This window comes from Bactrocera oleae, chromosome 4 (assembly GCF_042242935.1).
Source record: "Bactrocera oleae isolate idBacOlea1 chromosome 4, idBacOlea1, whole genome shotgun sequence".
In the NCBI taxonomy this organism is placed as follows: domain Eukaryota; kingdom Metazoa; phylum Arthropoda; class Insecta; order Diptera; family Tephritidae; genus Bactrocera; species Bactrocera oleae.
This window is the reverse complement of record NC_091538.1, coordinates 55,092,311-55,109,848: the sequence shown is the minus strand read 5'-3', so window position 1 is coordinate 55,109,848 and position 17,538 is coordinate 55,092,311. Positions and strand designations below refer to the sequence as shown.

The following is a 17,538-nucleotide window of genomic DNA, read 5'->3' as shown; positions in this document are numbered from 1 at the left end:
TCTTTATTTTTCTTGTTTGTTTGCACATTATTTTTTAATTCAGTACTTTCAATAAACATGATTGCTTTGAAGTTTTTGGTATTTTCTTATTTTAAAGGACTTGGCATGATGTGAGAGAAATAACTTACCAAATTGTCTCTTGTTCTGGTGCTTTCAGTAGTAAATTCAAAGCATCGATCGAGTTAGTATGTACGGTATACGAATATAATTGGTAGATCGTATCTGAGCGCCTGTGACGGTTGGTATCATTTAACTGTTTATAGCGTCTTCGTTCTAAATTCTTTTTAATATTCGGTCCTGCAGACGAACGATTCGATTCTTGTTGTTTCTCTAGATCCGGAGTCTTAATTGATCTGCACTGAGAAAGATATTTAATTATGTAGAAAATATTTCCCGCTTGAATATTAGAGAGTTCGAAACCATTCCGAGCTATTTGAGACGTACTTAGATCAGTTTATATCTGGTAACACTGTTTAACTTATGAAATTTCAGATTTTAGAAAACTTAAGTTTGATATTCTAAAGAGTATTATATATTTTCAGAATGTGGATGTATTATTCTCAGTTATAACACCAACTCCTCTAGACGAAAATCTTGTACCGAAACTTTTCTGTATCTCGAATATTTGCTGGCAAGCCATTGTTTATAACAGACTTCAGGAGTCTTTTACATGATTCACCTGACTCCAAAACGTATGTGAATATCTTCTAAACCGCTCAAGCTATAATAACAAAATTTACTGAGAACAAATGTGTTTAGCACCTCTATCGACAGTGTGAAAAACAGGTGACAAGCCCGCCCACTCCCCATATAACGGTACTGTTAAAAACTACTAAGAGCGCGATAAATCAATCACTAAAAACGCCAGAGACATTAAATTTTATCTCTGTGATGGTATGAGATGACTTTATAGGAACCGACTTTAAAGTTTGACAGTGGGCGTTGCACCGCCGATCTGCTTAACCGATTTCAACCAAATTCGGAACATAAACATTCTTCTTATATTTCAATGTTATAGTTCGAAAAGTAGCAAAATCGGACTGTAACCACGCCTATTTCCCATATAACACCATTTTAAATTCCTTCCGATTCTTTCACTTTCCACTATGCAAATCAAGCAACAATGATTCCATCGTGGTAAAACTTTGCGTGAATAATGCGTTTAAAGTGTACCACCTTGTGACCAAAAAATCTCTAAATCGAACCAAAACTGTTCAAGCCCCTAGGTACTGAATATGTGGACCCAGTGGCTATAGTTGACTTTTTACCGAAAATATCGTCAATATGTAAGATATATAATTTAAATTCATATAATAAAATAAATAAATGAATTTCTCGATAATAGTATGTTTTGTGTCAAAAATGGGTTGAATCGGATGAATACTTCTTTTAATATAAAATTTTGCCAACACCTGAAGTAATTTCCCTGCTTTGATCCTTGCAAGTTGTGAGAGTATAAAATATCCGGTTACACCCGAACTTAGAACTTCCTTACTTATTTTAGTATGTATTTCTGCTTATAAGATAAGAAAATAATAAAGATAGAGCCACTTATCAATGCCGTACTACTTTATGATCACAAATAAATGAAATAATTTAAGAGAATTAATGAAAAATGCTGACAAATTATGAATGAGTTGTTTCTTAAGATTTCCACGCTTCTCTTTGATTTGCGTTATAATCGTTAACATCACTTTTTAGTTTATTTTACTTACTCCGGAATAACGTTTGCAAATCGTGCAAATTTATTACCAAAACAATGGTTCGGTTCGCGCGACGCACTTTAGAGGATAATGCGCATCCACAGAGATGCTGTACTCCGAAAACGCTGTTGCTGCTTTCAAGCAGGGTATCGAAGAAGACCTGAATGTCTTCATCCGCCATCGCGCGCAACAATTGGAGCTGAGCTCATCCACTTAATGGAATATTTTATGCAAGGATTTTGGTTTGCGAGCTTACTCGTACTAAAAATGAAGACGAACGAGCATCAAGCGCGTCTCGCGTTCAGTGTTGAAACTCACTTTAGGTTGATTGGTTCCGTTAATAAACCAAATTGTCGCATTTGGAGTGATGATAATTCACAAGCCATTGTTGAGACACCGTTACGTCCTCAAAATGTCACAGGTTGCTGTGCTCTATGGGCAAAGGTATTTGAGAAGGGATTGGTCCATAATGTTAGTCAATGGGGAATGTTTTAGAGTCATATTTAATGCATATTTCGTGCCTGAATTGGAGAATATTGATGTGGACGACCTTTAGTTCCAACTAGACGACTCTTATCTTTATAATAAAGCTTAAAACCGTGTTCCATCTAAACATTTAAAGTGATTAGATTACATTTAATCTACTCACTGATCTAGACTAACCTCAATGCCGTTGGAGATTTATAAAACAGCTGTTATGACTAGCCGATCGAAGCTGTGGCATTTTTCTCGCCACAACTCTATTAGATCAGTCTCGTCAGCCTCACTCCACATTACTCTTGCTAAATCTAGTCCATTAGTGAGATAATCTATTCAACAGCCTAAATCTCGTCATTAAGTATCGGCCGGAACAAGGTATAAGTCTTGGCTATAAAATAATATTATATGCTTTTTATTACTTCTTGGAAACCATATGCCTAAAAAACACCCTTTACTAAATGGGTTTTGTATTCAAATCTCATATTACAGAGAAATATTTTTCGAAGCTTTTAAAGCGATAGATAGATAGATAGAAAGATAGATAGTGTCCTAAAACTTCCACCAGCTGGTGCCGTGGTAGCTAAAACTATTTTGTATAATTTTTGTCTATAATTTTTTCCCGGTTTTCTTAATGAAAATTTCTATTACAAAATGTGTTTCTTTGATATTTCGTTTTTAGCCTTTTTTATCTATTCACTTTAGAAAGCATACTATAAGGCACAGAAAAATGTAAAATAATTGTAAAAAAAGGCTGCAATTTGTAAATAAATTTTTATTTTAAATTATATAAGATTGTACCTTAACAAAGTAATATAACTTCTTATTTATACATATAATTTCAATAATGAAAACGACTAGTAATTAAAAACATTAATTAATTTTTTTTTGTAAATATAACTTCTAATTAAAAACTAAATTTTGTTTATTACAAATACGTTTACTTTTGTAGTGCACTGTAGCACACTAATTGAACAAAGAATATATGCCAGAAATAAAACAAAATCTATTTCCATATACATATGTATTTACATAGGTACATACATATATCTGAAGTTAGTTCCTTAATTTTCTTTGCCTCAAGGCTATGCTGTTGCATTGTTTTCAGTTAGCGATTTTCCCTCTTCTCCATTTTCGGTTTCAGATTCCTTTACTTTGTTAGCCACTCGTCGCTCGAAAATGTTTATCAAACTGTTGGAGAGAAATTATAAAATGGTAGAATTAAAATATAACAGTAAAGGGTTAAATTAGGCGCTGACTGAATTTTTTCTTCCTGTTTTTTGACATTGGATATATACGAGTATAAAATGTTTCTTAAGAGGTATATAATTGCAGGATGGTGTGAAAATCACTTTATCGGGATAATTTTTATACTCTTGCAACATGTAGTTTAGGATGGGTCAAAATAAACGAATGTTTTTTCCGCTTGGTACTTCGAAACATTTTTTGGTAGACAGCTTTAAGCAAGGCTCTCCAAGTATCAGCTCTTAATTGTAACATAAAGATCCTCCACTTCACAGTTATCTATTTTTTTTTATGATCGGATAGAAAGATTCATATCCCGCTTCCAATCACTTGAAAACATTGTATTTCTCTTACGGGTTTTAGGCAAATTTTCTTTGGTTTCTTTTGAATTTTATAACTCGATGGAATAAGATTATTTTAAATTACAAAACTCATAGTTTTGTAGGAAATTTACTGCTTTAATGGTCTCTTCTTTCTATGTTATGGTTTATTTTTTTTTTGTTTTTTGTTATTATTTATTATTTTTTTTGTGTGTTTTCTTTTGGTAGGCATTGATGTTTGACGACGAATATCTCGAAAACGCTTAACGTAATCGAAAAAATATAGAGATAATTTTTGTAGAATAGAAAATTTCCTTCGAGTTTTACAATTTAAAGTGATGTTCTTTCATTGAGTTATAAAATTCAAAATAAAAAAAACAAATTTGCCTTAAAATAGTCAAACTTCATCTGATAATATCTTTTAAACGTTAGGTTTACGGAAAAACGTAAGAGACAATTTTGTAGAGCATTCAATTCCAAACCCATAAAACGAAATATATTTTCAAGTAGTTGGAAGCGAGATATGATTCTCTCTATCCGATCATATAAACAAAATAAATAGCGGTAAAGCGGAGAACCTTTATGTTCCAATTAAGAGCTGATACTTGGAGAGCGTTTCTTAGAGATGTCTACCAACCTATTTTTCGGATTACCAAGCGAAAAAAAAAATTCTTTTGAGGGACTTGCTTGTCAGCAGACCATTTAAATACTATAGATTTTATAGAGTCTCCGACGTTTTCTTCTGGGTGTTATAAAAATTCGTGGCAAGCTTAATATATCCTATTCAGTGTATAACTAAATTTTTAAATTTTCTCCCACGTTATTACTTGTCATTGGTCAAAGAAGGTGATGAATATTTCATTATCTTACACCATAACACAGAAGCACTCCACATATAGTCCCGTAGTAATGAAATTGAATAATCCAGGATAAAAATAGAGTGTTCGGTTGTAGACGTAAGTGTACAAGGGCGCAGACAACAATGGTGACATAGTTTGTGCACACGATACTAGTGAGTAGACTTTACCTAGAAAAATGTACGCCATTAGTTAGTTGGAAGAAGTTCAGTTGGCTTGCAAACCACTTTTATTACCGAGTTCATTTGAGGGCACCGCCATTGCAACGATTGCTTGCAACATCGGACCCGTTATGCCTGACATAAGTCCGAAAGAGGCAGCCATATACATTTGCCAGAAACTTTGCGCTAAACCACGTGTAAGATGATCAAGGACACAACCGGCTAAACCCATCATAGCAATGGTGGCATAAGGAAGTTTGAGAAGCTGAAATGAAATACAAAAAGAAATTAATAAAACAAATAAATGACAGTTAACAATTAAGGCTTGCTCTACCTTCCTGAAGACTGCGAATGCTAAGCCACATCCTATCATCTTAATTGTTATTAAAGTGGCGATAAAGTAGGTAAACTGTTGTAATGTCACATTGAATTTGTTGCGTAAAAACAAGTAGAAGACACCCTGTTCGCCGTCTATAAAATAATATTTTAATTTTTAGATAGAAAATTCACGGTATTTTTCGAGGTAATCGCATAAATTTCAATTTAAGCTATAAATCAAAAAGTCCTCAGTTTAAACTTACGCATTATGAAGCTGGTTACCATTAATATGGAAATCGTACAACCAATAATGGCTCTGCCATAATTTGGACGCTTTGCAAAACAAGTCTTCACGAGATCTTTTATCAGTCCGAAATCAAAGAAACTCTTCGCTTTATGCTAGAATAAATTTAAAAAAAAAGGCGCAAACATAATACGTGAACCTAATTTATAAATTGGGACTAGTCTTTCTTACCGATAGTGTAGTTTCCTTTGCATCCAAACTTTCATCGATGAAAAAGAATATATACATTAAACCTAACAGTACAAGCGTGGCAGATGTGGCACATACTATGGTGACACTGGTGTAACGTAACAAATAACTGCTCAAGACATTGCCGAGTACTACACCCAAACCCATAGCAATGTCCACAAAGAACATACTAAAAAAAAAAACAGATATTATGAACGTTCCACAATTAAAGATCCCAATTTGTTCGTAGCTGGATTACCTACCGCTTCGCTTTATTTTCCATATCAGAAACGTCAGATATATAGCAGAAGACTACAGTTGTCATAGCGCAACTGCCACCGATAATTGTAGATGGCATGCCGCCTAACAAGTAGAACCATGGGTTCAATGCTAGCTCCTTGGAAAAAGTTACTAATATTGTGGTTATAATGTGCCCAATAAAAAAGGCTGTGGGGGTTAAGGAATTAAATGGTAAAGTATGTTTGTAAAATTATTTCAAATTCTTTGGAGACTTTGTTGTACATACCCGTAAAGCTCAGTAGCAACACTGGACGTCGACCAAATTTATCCGACCATGGTCCCACAAAAAGAACTAGCATACCCGGCCATACATTATGCAACATAGAGTTCGTCATTGTTATTCGGGCTACGTAGGGCTGAAGCTGATTTTCGATTGCCTTAAATGTAAATAAACATAAAATTTTGAAAATTCTCATTTTTGGAATATTGAAATGCTGCTGTTGTTTGCATAGTGGAAACTAAAAGTATCAGATAATATTTAAAATGGTGTTTTATGGGAAATAGGCGTGGTTGTAATCCAATTTCGCCCATTTTTGCGCTATAATATAGAAATATGAGAAGAATGTTCTGTTGAAATCGGTTAAGCAGATTCCAAGATATGGATTTTCACCTAAAAGTGGGCGGTGGCACGCCCACTGCCTAATTTTGAAGTCGGGTTTCTATAAAGTCATCTCATATCATCCCACAAATAAACTTGAACGTCTCTGGCGTGTTTAGAACTTGATTAATCGCGCTTTTAGTAGTTATATGGGTAGTGGGCCCATTTTCACACTGTCGATAGGAGTGCTAAAAACACATGTTCTCAGTGAAGTTTGTTATAATAGCTTAAGCCGTTTAGGAAATATGCACATTAAAGCGTGTTCCCACCCACTTTTTAAATAAATTTAAAACTACAGATGCTCCTCCCTTATGTGATCCTGTATATCAAATAAGGGTCTTGTATTATGTTGTGGAGCTTAGTTATGGCAATTTATTTGTTTTTGATTAATGACGTTTTATGGGCGTGTCAGTGGTCCGATTACGCCCATCTGCAATACCAACCGTCTTACGGTACCAAGAAATATGTGTGCCAAGTTTCATAAAGATATCTTAATGTTTACTAAAGTTACAGCTTGCACAGATGGACAAACAGACGGACAGACAGTCACTCGGATTTCAACTCGTCTCTTCATCCTGATCATTTATATATATATATAACTTCGATTAGTTTTAGGTGATACAAACAACCGTTAGGTGAACAAACCTATTATACTCTGTAGCAGAAGTTGCGAGAGTATAAAAAAGGCGATGTCTTTATTCTTTTAAGGGCTTGGTGGGTCCTGCAGTCTAAAACAGAAAAGGTTATTATATTATATTCCGCCAGATTGGATAGGACTAATTAAAACGAAAGTGAAATAATTGGGAAATAGTCGGCTAACTATAATTAAGGGAACTTCTAGGTATAATTAAGGCGGCCTTGAGTATTGAAAACAATTTAAATATGTATTTGTTTGAAATCTCTATCAACTCCCATCGTTCAGGGCTATATTCGTTTAATTAATATTTTCAAATGTTTTTTAAACCCTGAATAGGCTAATGCCACGAAGCTTGTAACACCCCGAATGAAATGTCGGAGACCCTATAAAAATATATACATAGGTATATAAATGATCAGGATGACGATCTAAGTCGATCTAGCCATGGCCACCAGTCTGTACGTCTGTCTGTATATACGCCAACTAGCCCCTAAGCTTTTGAGATATCGATCAAATAATTTTGCATACCTCCTTCTCTCCCTAAAAAGCTGCTCGTTTATCGGAACTGCCGATGTCGGTTCACTATTGCAGTTAGAAAGTTAGAAAATCTAATTAATTTCTTTCTTCTATTTATTGAAGTACTTGCTTTCGTATAAATGAAGTAGCATTTAAATGTTTGTAAACAATAGTTAAGGGACCCTTACACAGCAGAACTTGTGAGCAATAATGCTTTATAGCACGTGAATAGGCATAGGCGTAGAAAATATTTTTTTCTTTTCTAATGTTTTTAAAATTGTTATTTTCTAAAAGGCAAAGAATGGTGCAATGTTTGTAAATAAAACTTAACTTAAGCCTTCGTTAGATAATGAAATATGAACTCGCTTATACGTATACTACAGGGTGCGTTCCAAAGTAAACAAGACTTTTAAAAAAAGACAGAGCAAATGGTTTTATCGGCAAAATCAATTAATTTAATTCAAAATAGTCTCCTTCTGCTTTAATACAGCTTTTTGCGCGGTCCAAAAGCATGTCAAACGAGTGCTTTAGCTCGTTGCCCGGTATGACCGCCAGTATGCCGGTGCAAGCCTTTTGAATGGCCTCCACGTCTGCATAACGCTTTCCTTTCATCGGCAAATGCATTTTTCCGAAAAGGTAGAAGTCGCACGGTGCCATATCAGGTGAATACGGGGAGTGGTTGTTTGTTAAAATGTGATTTTTGGTCAACTAATCGGCCACAAGCGTCGATCGATGAGACGGCGCATTATTGTGCAACAAACGCCAACTTTCATCTTCGCGATATTAGGGCCGAACACGTCGAATACGGCGCACCAAACGCTTTAAAACTTCAAGGTAGAATACCGCATTAACGTTTTGGCCGGGTGGAACAAATTTTTTGTGAACAATACCCTTGGAATCATAAAAAGAAATGAGCATTGTCTTCACTTTTGACTTCTCCAGGCGCGATTTTTTGGGTTTCGGCTCATTTCTCATTTATGTCCTCACGACCACTTTGAAAACGTTGAAATCACTCGTGCACTCTGCTACGGGATAGGCAATCATCGCCATAAACTTGTTTAATCAATTGAAACGTTTCGGTAAAAGTTTTACCAATTTTAAAACAAAATTGAATATTGGCTCTTTGTTCGAAGCTCATTTTCGCACCGATGACAAAAACATACTGACACTCCTAAAACACTATAACTTCACTTCCAATAGATGAAATGTCATGAAATTTTTACTGGAAGTCGATAAAGGATAGCAGATTCTAACGCACTAGTCGACATATAGATGGCGCCACTAGAGTTTACTTTGTTACTTTTTTACTGTTTTCTTTGGAACGCACCTTGTATTATCAGAAAAAAGGTATTTTATACTATGTTATTTCGATAAGCGAACAAAAGACATAAATTTAAACAATTAAATGATCGATAAGAATGTTTCAATAAGCATTCAAGGCCGCAGTCAAACGTATGTAGGTTGCCTTTTATATTTCGGGACTTGGCAACTCTAGTGTTACAATCTGACAACTCACAACATTTTAGTAAAAGTTTGACATTTTTGATGTTATACATACTCAGAACGTTTTGTCATACAAGTGCTATTTGCCTTGTTTATAGTAAATTACAATATTCATCTCGGTCAAAAAATGGAATTAAGTCGCGAACATTTTCGCACGATTATTTTCTACAACTTTCGACGTGGATTAACTCAGCAATAGTGCATCGATAAACTTAATTAAATTTTTGACGATGAAGCTCCATTAAGTACCAGTGTTTATCGATGATATGGTGAATTCAAAATCAGTTATTGTCCCGGAAACTTTTGATGCTGTGCGCAAATCTGATACTGCAAGATCGTCATGTGATTTATCGATTGAGACAACTACAATATAGACAGAGTGCGAGTGGGTTACATTCCATATTGCATGAACATGCGCAGTAATATGTAAACAAAATGTGTTCACGCTAGATCCCACACAAGGCTCGTGTCCATTAGTCGAGAGGAATTTTAACAAAATACGAGAGTATCGCTTCGAAGCACGTCTATGACATTGTTGATGAGCCCAAAAGTAAATAGTAGTCGGCTGTGTAGGTGTTTCCAGATGAGCCGAATCTTATATTTTGTATTGTAGTTCGCGCACGAAGCAATTCCAAGCAAATAGTTGCTGATTTTTGAGAAAAACTCGACATGTCGCACCCATACCACAGAACAACGCAGAACAGTAAATTCTGAGTGGTATATAACTATTTGGTTGACAGTTCTCTTTCATGAAACCAGGAAAACCAACCGCCGAAGACGGATCACTCTTCACCACGACAATGCGAGCTCTCACACATGGACTAAAACAACTGCATTTTTGAGCACTTAAAACATCGATTTAATGAGTCATCCACTGTAAAGTCCTAATTTTGCACTGAATAACTTCTTTTTAAATAAAATAAGAGGTCAGTCTAAAGAGGTGATTGATGCGTTCTGAACACGTGTTTTGGAGATACCTCACTCAAAGTGGCAAAAGTGCTTCGACAATTGGTTAAAACGCATACAAAAGTGTATAGATCTTAATGGAGAATATTTTGAAAAGCAATAAAGCGATTTGGGATGATTAATATTTGTTTTTGTTCTCTAATATCGATATATAAAAGGCAAACCTCGTAGACTAGTGATTTCATATCTGAGTTGGACCTGGGCAGTTAACGTTTAAGGGTTATATTCATATTTGTCATAGTCCGAAAATTTTGAATTGATCCGGAAAATAGTTTCGGAGATATGAGCGTATTTGTAAGAATTTTTTAACTTAGTGAATTCGGCTGCCAAAACTTTAAACGCGTTTTTTCTCGCAACGATGTTTTCAGAGATTTCTCTAAAACGGCTCGGTTTGAAGTTTTCGTGCAACCTTCTTAGATATATTTGTCAGGTAATGAACGAAAGAATAATTTTTTAAATTTTAAATTTAAATTTTTTAAGTCACTCTGAAGTGTAACTTATTACACAAAAAACGATTTTTTTTGAGAGACCACCATTTTGTCATCTATTGTAGTAATATTTTCTTTTAGTGTTTAGATTTCAGATAATTTTAAGCAGAAAAATCTTCTCCGCCACTTTTTTTCGTTGGTCCTCTGGAGATCGGATCCACTTTCTTTCAAAGTGAATATTATATTAATTAATTGATATTAAGGTACATTAAATTCTATAACTGTGCATTATTTTAATTTTTTTTATTAAAAAATTTCTTTTCAATAAATCACTTCTGTCCCTTAAGTCATTCGGCAGAATTTCCGTTATGAAGATCCTTTGCTTATGCGAATTAAAACCGATATTGCCAAAATTACAACTCACACTATTTTTGTAGCAAAACTTTCTATTCATTCCCGTTATAATTTTTCGTATACTTCATACCTTTGCCTCCTCAGTTTTTGGTATAATACCGCGTAATGGTTCACAGTCTGTCTCATTGTAGTTATAGACGGCGACACAAGTTTGATAGAGTTCTTGATTCAACATAACAGGGCCCGATAACAGAAGCGAGAGAAATATAAGAAATACCGGCAATTCTAAGGTTAAAATGCGACTACGCATTTTAGGCTTTGAATCTGGTTTAAGCGGGTCTTCCGCTGAAGACACATCTGTATGTTCTTTCTCGTTTGGTATGGTGGTCGGCACATAAACTGGTGGTAAGCAGTTTTCCACAGTATCGAATGTAAGTTGTTCGAAAGACATTCCAATGTATTCGGGTGTATCGAGTATACTTTTTTCTTTTTGATCCGCCATTTTTCGACTAAAACTCGTCTGTTTGCCAAAGTTTTAGTATATTTATTTGTTTCAGTTAAATTTTTTTGTGTTTAATTTTTATTTCATTGAAATGATTTTGCAATTTCTTTATTACACTCCTTTATATGAATTTATAGACTTTTGACAATATTGATTATTTTTTATATGTAAAATCGGCGATTGGTTTTCGCGCACCGCCGGTATACCGATCACATATCAAAACATACTGATTAAGTAAGTGCCACTCATACCATTTTCAACTGCCAGTTAATTGACAAGAAAGCTAAGAGTATCTTAACAGTTAATCAATCAATTATAGGCGATAACATCTTTATAGTAGCATGAAAACTTCGGAAGTTCGTGTTTATATGTATAATATAATATAGTTAATATATATAACGTTTTAAACAGAGTATACTATGGGCGTTTTCCATTTAACAGTTATATTTAAGAGCAAGCCTTGTCTTTCGAAAATTTGAATTGAAATATCATGTGATTTTTTATTTCGAAAAAATATAATGAAAAAAGTATAAAAAATGAATGCTTAGAGATAGCCGAATTTAACAGCTTTTCTTGTTTTTATTAATTCCTAAGAACTCAAAAGTCAAACACCTATAGGCCAGAAGCGGTTTCTTACCCCCTGACTTTACATCTTTACATCACTTAATCCACTGTCAGGTATATTTTATACTTTTCGGATGCTACCGAACATAATAAGTCATATCTTATAAATATTTGCTCCAATTTTAATTATTTAAAATCTTAAATGGTGGAAATATTTTTAACAGTTGCTTGTCATTCACCACAACAAATACCATAAATATTTACAGTGCTTGAAACGATATCTAGTGATAAAAACAAACTGAAGTAAAGTACTTATATTATGGAGAAGGAAATGACGGCATATGATTGTGCTATTTCCAAAGATTTGCATACGACTTTTATTTGATACCCTTCACAAAAGATAAGCGTATTTTTCTAGTTTCTAATACTTGAATACGCCTCTCTGGTACTGAGCCGTTTCGCTTAACATAGTTAATTGTTCGTTGTTTTGCCACTAACTAATCTATATATTCAAAGCTACTATTCAAAAATTATATAGAGTTTAAAAACATTATTTTAGTCTTTATGTTTTTGAAGTTGGTATAATTTACATTATATATGTCTGTTATTAATTGTCTATATAAACTGTTTTCATACATTTGCCTTAAATCCTCATGAATTCAGCAGATTGTAAAGGGTGATCCATTTCGAGGTTATCTACTTTTTTAAACAAAAAATCACAGAAAATTCAAATTTAATAGGAAATTTTAATTATCATTCGAAAGAACATTCTTTGGCATTTATTTTTTAAAGATTATCTCTTTCAAATGTTGGCCGCGGCTATGTCTTTGATGGTCCATCCGTTGAGTTCAATTTTCGATGACTCGTTCGAGCATTTCGACTGGTAACTGACGAATGGCACGCGTGATGTTTTGCTCCAAGGTCTGAATCGAAGCGGGATTGTCCCCATAGACTTAAGACTTTACATATCCCCCCAGGGAAAAGTCTTACGGTGTGATATCACACGATCTTGGTGGCCAATCAACCGTCCTGAAACGTGTAATTATCTGCTCACCCAAGTGTTCTCTCAATAAATCATGGCGCGATAACGGTCCCTATTGACGATTACGTTCTCACTGGCAGAATCATTTGTAGAAATATGGACCGATGATTCCACCGGTCCAGAAACCACATTAAACCGTTGTTCTTTCTGGATGAAATGGCAGCTCTTGAATCTCTTTACATTGCTCTTCGTCCCAAATGTGGCAATTTTGCTTGTTGTGTCAGAAATGGGCCTCATCGCTGAACAAAATTTGGCTCGAAAACGTCGGATCTTCTTGGAACTTTTCAAGAGTTTATAGAGCAGAGCGATGTCGCTTTGAAAGATCGAGCGGCTTCAGTTCTTGCGCAAGCTGTATTTTGTACGCTTTCAATTCTCGACGTAAAATGCGCCAAGTCGTTCCATATATTAGTCCTAGTTGCTGCGAACGGCGCCGAATCGACTCTCCACGGTCTTCGTGTTCAACTACAGCCGTTATATTTTCTTCACTGCGTGCTGGACGTGGTCTAATGGGTCGAATATTATCCAATAATGAATGCTGGGTCTCAAGATGGGTGATGGGAATAATACGCTCCGTAAGCCGATTACGTTGACCATAAGTTGAGCGAATCGCGCGAAACACATTCTTTACAGAACGTGAATTTTCGTAATAAAGTTGAACGCATTGTAAATATAAGAATATTAAACAAAAGTAACATGACAGCTTGACACGACGATTGGTTAAAAAAAGGCAATTAAAAAAAATACTTGGTCACCCGATATAAGATAAAAGGATTATTTACGATAAGCACGATCTTATGTATATGCCAACATTGTACGCACATACAGTGATGGCGAAATAATTATTAATAGGATAAAAATGTAGAATGCCTAAAGATACCATTGGATAATAATTCCTCGCATGAGACATTTTAAATATTGGGTCAGTCTAATGCCTTCAAAAACGGCTTAACTTTGACAATTTGTTCTGGGAGTAATAAAGAAGTAATCGATTTTCTCTTTCAATATATATTAGAAATGTATCTGAGTGTATAAAAAGATACAACCGTGAAGCTACAGTTAAAACTTCATGTACATATGATTTGAAAAATTTAGTTGTGACAAAAATGCGTGTGAAGTTTTACGTGCTGAAGCTGACTGAGCCAGGCGCTTCGACACTACAGTAAATTGAATTGTTTTAGGGCCCAGAAGTGTATTTTAAGCCAACGAAAAATTTTTAATTTTATTTAATTCTAGAAGAGGTTACCCTTAACTGCAATAAAGACAAATTTCAGAAATTAAATGAAAATTTATTATCTTTAAATTATTTTATATACAGGTTGGTTCAAACTTTCTGCGCTGAAAATAAAAAAATACTTATTTTTTTTATTCAATATAACCTCCCTTAACTTCATTAAACTTATTAAAATGATCCTCCAATAATTGTATGCCATCCCTATAATGACTTTAGGGTAGCTCTGCAAAATACCCGTCTACGACTGTAATAGCTTCTTCATTCGACGAAAAACGCTTTCCATGAAGAAATTGTTTCAGGTTTATGAAAAGGTAGTAGTCGCTGGGAACCAAATCTGGGGAATACGGTGGATGCTCAAGCAATTCGTACTATCGTTCGTTGAATTTTGTCATTGTTAAAATCTCTTCATCATCTTTGTGAGCAGCTGCATTGTCTTGATGAAAAATGTTTTTTTTGTGCTGCAACCCAGTTCTTTTCTCACGAATTTTTTCAGCCAGCTGATCCAAAAGGCTGCAATAATATTAAAGGTTGATTGTTTTACATTTCTGCAGATAATCAATCAATAAAATTCCGTTTGCATCCCAAAAAACTGATGTCATAACCTTCTTTGCCGATTGTTGTGACATCATCTGCTTTGGAGTTAAACAACCTGCTTCAGTCCACTGTAAATGTTCTTGTTTCATTTTAGGATTATGGTGGCAGATCCAAGTCTCCTCCATAGTTATAAACCGATGCAAGAAATCGGTTTTATTCTGCTTAAAACGCTCCAAATTATGCAGAGAAATTTGTTTTCGATCCAGGTTTTGTTTAATTGTTAGCGTGTGCGGCACTAACTTTCCAAATAGCTTTTTCATAAGTAATTTTCCATGCATTTAAATTCACCAGCCCAAAATTCAAGGGTGCGTTTTGAAGGTGGGGACTCCTTTTACATTTTTAACAACTGTTCATAAATTTCCTTTGCTTTTGAAACTTTCAAAACAAAGAATCTAATCACTGCGCGATATTTAATTGTTTCCATATTAAAAAAATACTCTAACACGTCAACTTCAAATGGCTTGTAAGCAAAGTATTAATGGACAGTGTGCTATTTCTTTGTGAAAATAAAAACTTTTCACCAACCAATATGCCAATATTTATTTTTTTCGCGAACCACTGGAATTTATAATATTGAATGAATCTATCTTTATTTATATATCAACGTCTATATTTAAATATCATGTAATTTTTTTTCTTTATATTTGGATTATGCTTTTATTTTCAGATCACAGATCTACGGATGTAAGTGTGGGTAAGTGAAATTATTACCACGTTATTATATACTTATATATTTGATAAATCATTTTTATCGATTTTTATTTGCATACATTTTACTCGATGGTCTCAAACATATACCATATAGTATGCACTATTGCATAGTTTTTAAATTATTTGGGCATGTTTTAAAAAACAATCATGCATGCGTACATACACATTACGATGTACGTTATTTCCAAAGTTGACTTTTTTTTTTTGCAAACAGCTCTCAAGTTTCAGTGTTTGCCCTGAAAAATTTTATTCAACGGAAACTAGTTATTTATTTTAAATTTAAACCGTGTTTAAATCATGTTTCTTTTCCCATGAATTTTTACAAAATTCTAGGTTTGTTTGTTTAGAAAATAAAGCAAAATAATATAAAAGATCAAAACGTCCCATGTACAAGGCGTGGGAAAAGTAAAATGATTTGCGCATGATTTAAATTGAAAATAAACAGCTTGTTAACGTTAAATAATATTTTTCAGAGCAAAACTTGAAACTTTAGGGGGCGTTTGCACAAAAAAAAACCAACCTGAAATAACGGAGACCCTAATATACATATCCATCCGTTTCTTCCGTTTTATTCCATCAAAAGTTATAACCTTTGCTCTTGCCTCCACTGTGTGTGCAGCCCTACATGTGAATATACACATATCTTGTCTACTTTTGAGTTATTATTCTTCTCTTTTAATTTTCCACAATTTTTTGTTCCTCACAAAAAAAAGAAATCTTACTAAAACCACATTTTTTGTCGCCTGCAGTGTATATTTTAAATGCTGTGACAAATGTTTAAACTGTTACGGATAAAAGTATATAAATAGAGAACGTAAACGAATTGTTCACTTAATTATTTGCTATCATAAATTCCCGTTATCTACTCCAGTTGTCATTTTTAAAGGTTAATTACATTTTCGCAACAAGCTTACTTACTTATTTTTCTTAGGTGTTGATTATAATCTTCAAGAGATTTTGTATTTATTAAGTCTTTTAGTGAAAATCGTCGGGAAAATGATTTTTTATTTTTTAGTTTATTAATTTTTTTTTTTTTTTGTAAATGTACTGCTTACTTTGTTTCAATCTATAATCATCGGCTCACAGCAATATCTAAAATCAATAACGCACGGTCGAATAGCTTTTTTAATTATGTTTGAGGTATTCCATATAAATAATTCTATGAGATTTGCCGCCCAAATGTTGTTTTTTGAGCGCTTTGGAAAAAGCGGTCGACATTCACTGGCCAATAAGCATTCAGCGGGCTATCGATTGGATTCCGGTCCGCATTGATGGATACATCAATCTTTTATTTCATCTATTTTCACAAATCGGCTCAAAAATTAATTGTGTTTGATCAGTGCCAGATTGACCCATGAGTACCTTTGTGTTGCCATAGACGGTAACTAACTCACTCAATTTCATTTTACCAATAAAATTTTTCGAATTTTCACAATATTTTTCAGCATACTTGGAACTCAGCTTAATAACCACGCCTTTTTCACGTGTATATCAATCAATTTGGATTTTCATCAACTTATATGATCTTTCAAGAGCAATAAATCTTTGTTAAAATTGTAACCGTGATATCTGAAATCAGTGCATATCCGAATCTAGCTCTGATAAAACGGGTTTTCTGATTTCGGTCTGTTTGCTTGCCTTAAGATACGAAGTTTGTAACAACTAAAAGGTAACGGCAGAGACTCTATAAAAAATACAGATATGGTATATAATCTAACCTATATATACCATATATAAATGATCAGCATGATGAGTTGGGTCGATTTAGCCATGTTCGTCTGTTTGTATATTCGCAAAATGGTCCCTCAGTCGATATCGATATCGATCTAAAATTTTTCACACGTCTTTTTCTCAACAAAAAGCTGCTCAATTGTCAGAAAAGCTGATATCGGATCACTATAGCATATAGCTGCCATACAAACTGAACGGTCAAAATCCAGTCCTTTTGTAGACAACTTTTGTAATTGACTAGATATCTTCATGAGATTTGGCACGGGTTATTGCCCAAGGCAAAAGTGAAATCTCCGGAGAAATTATTC

At 34.1% G+C, this 17,538-nt stretch overlaps 2 protein-coding genes across 5 annotated transcripts in view; one reads left to right on the top strand and one right to left on the bottom strand.

Annotated features, from left to right (window-relative positions):
* The window catches only part of LOC106619166 (uncharacterized), a 154,249-nt gene that overhangs the window by 26,573 nt on the left and 110,138 nt on the right, over positions 1-17,538 (top strand). For 2 of the 4 annotated variants that reach the window (XR_011396270.1, XR_004976647.2), the window contains exon 2: positions 15,456-15,482. The gene's annotated coding sequence lies outside the window, so the exon portion shown is untranslated. Of the gene's footprint in view, positions 1-97; positions 111-15,455; positions 15,483-17,538 lie in introns of those variants that run through there. The other 2 variants (XR_011396269.1, XR_011396271.1) reach the window with 2 other exon arrangements.
* On the bottom strand, positions 2,936-11,566 carry LOC106621503 (probable peptidoglycan muropeptide transporter SLC46). Its single transcript, XM_036363358.2, has 9 exons — positions 10,986-11,566; positions 6,080-6,230; positions 5,817-6,000; positions 5,557-5,743; positions 5,345-5,480; positions 5,098-5,234; positions 4,839-5,028; positions 4,616-4,772; positions 2,936-3,371 (listed from the first exon to the last, which is right to left on the bottom strand). Exons 1-9 carry the CDS (start codon positions 11,355-11,357, stop codon positions 3,266-3,268), a joined length of 1,620 nt encoding a protein of 539 aa, XP_036219251.2. The 5' UTR covers positions 11,358-11,566; the 3' UTR covers positions 2,936-3,265.

Coding starts and splice junctions, on each gene's coding strand:
- LOC106621503 (XM_036363358.2), bottom strand. CDS start 11,357: ATGGCGGATCAAAAAGAAAAAAGTATACTCGATACACCCGAATACATT. Junction 6,001..6,079: donor GTTGCTACTGAGCTTTACGG/GTATGTACAACA, acceptor TAACCCCCACAG/CCTTTTTTATTGGGCACATT. Junction 3,372..4,615: donor GAGTGCTTCTGTGTTATGGT/GTAAGATAATGA, acceptor TCTCTCCAACAG/TTTGATAAACATTTTCGAGC.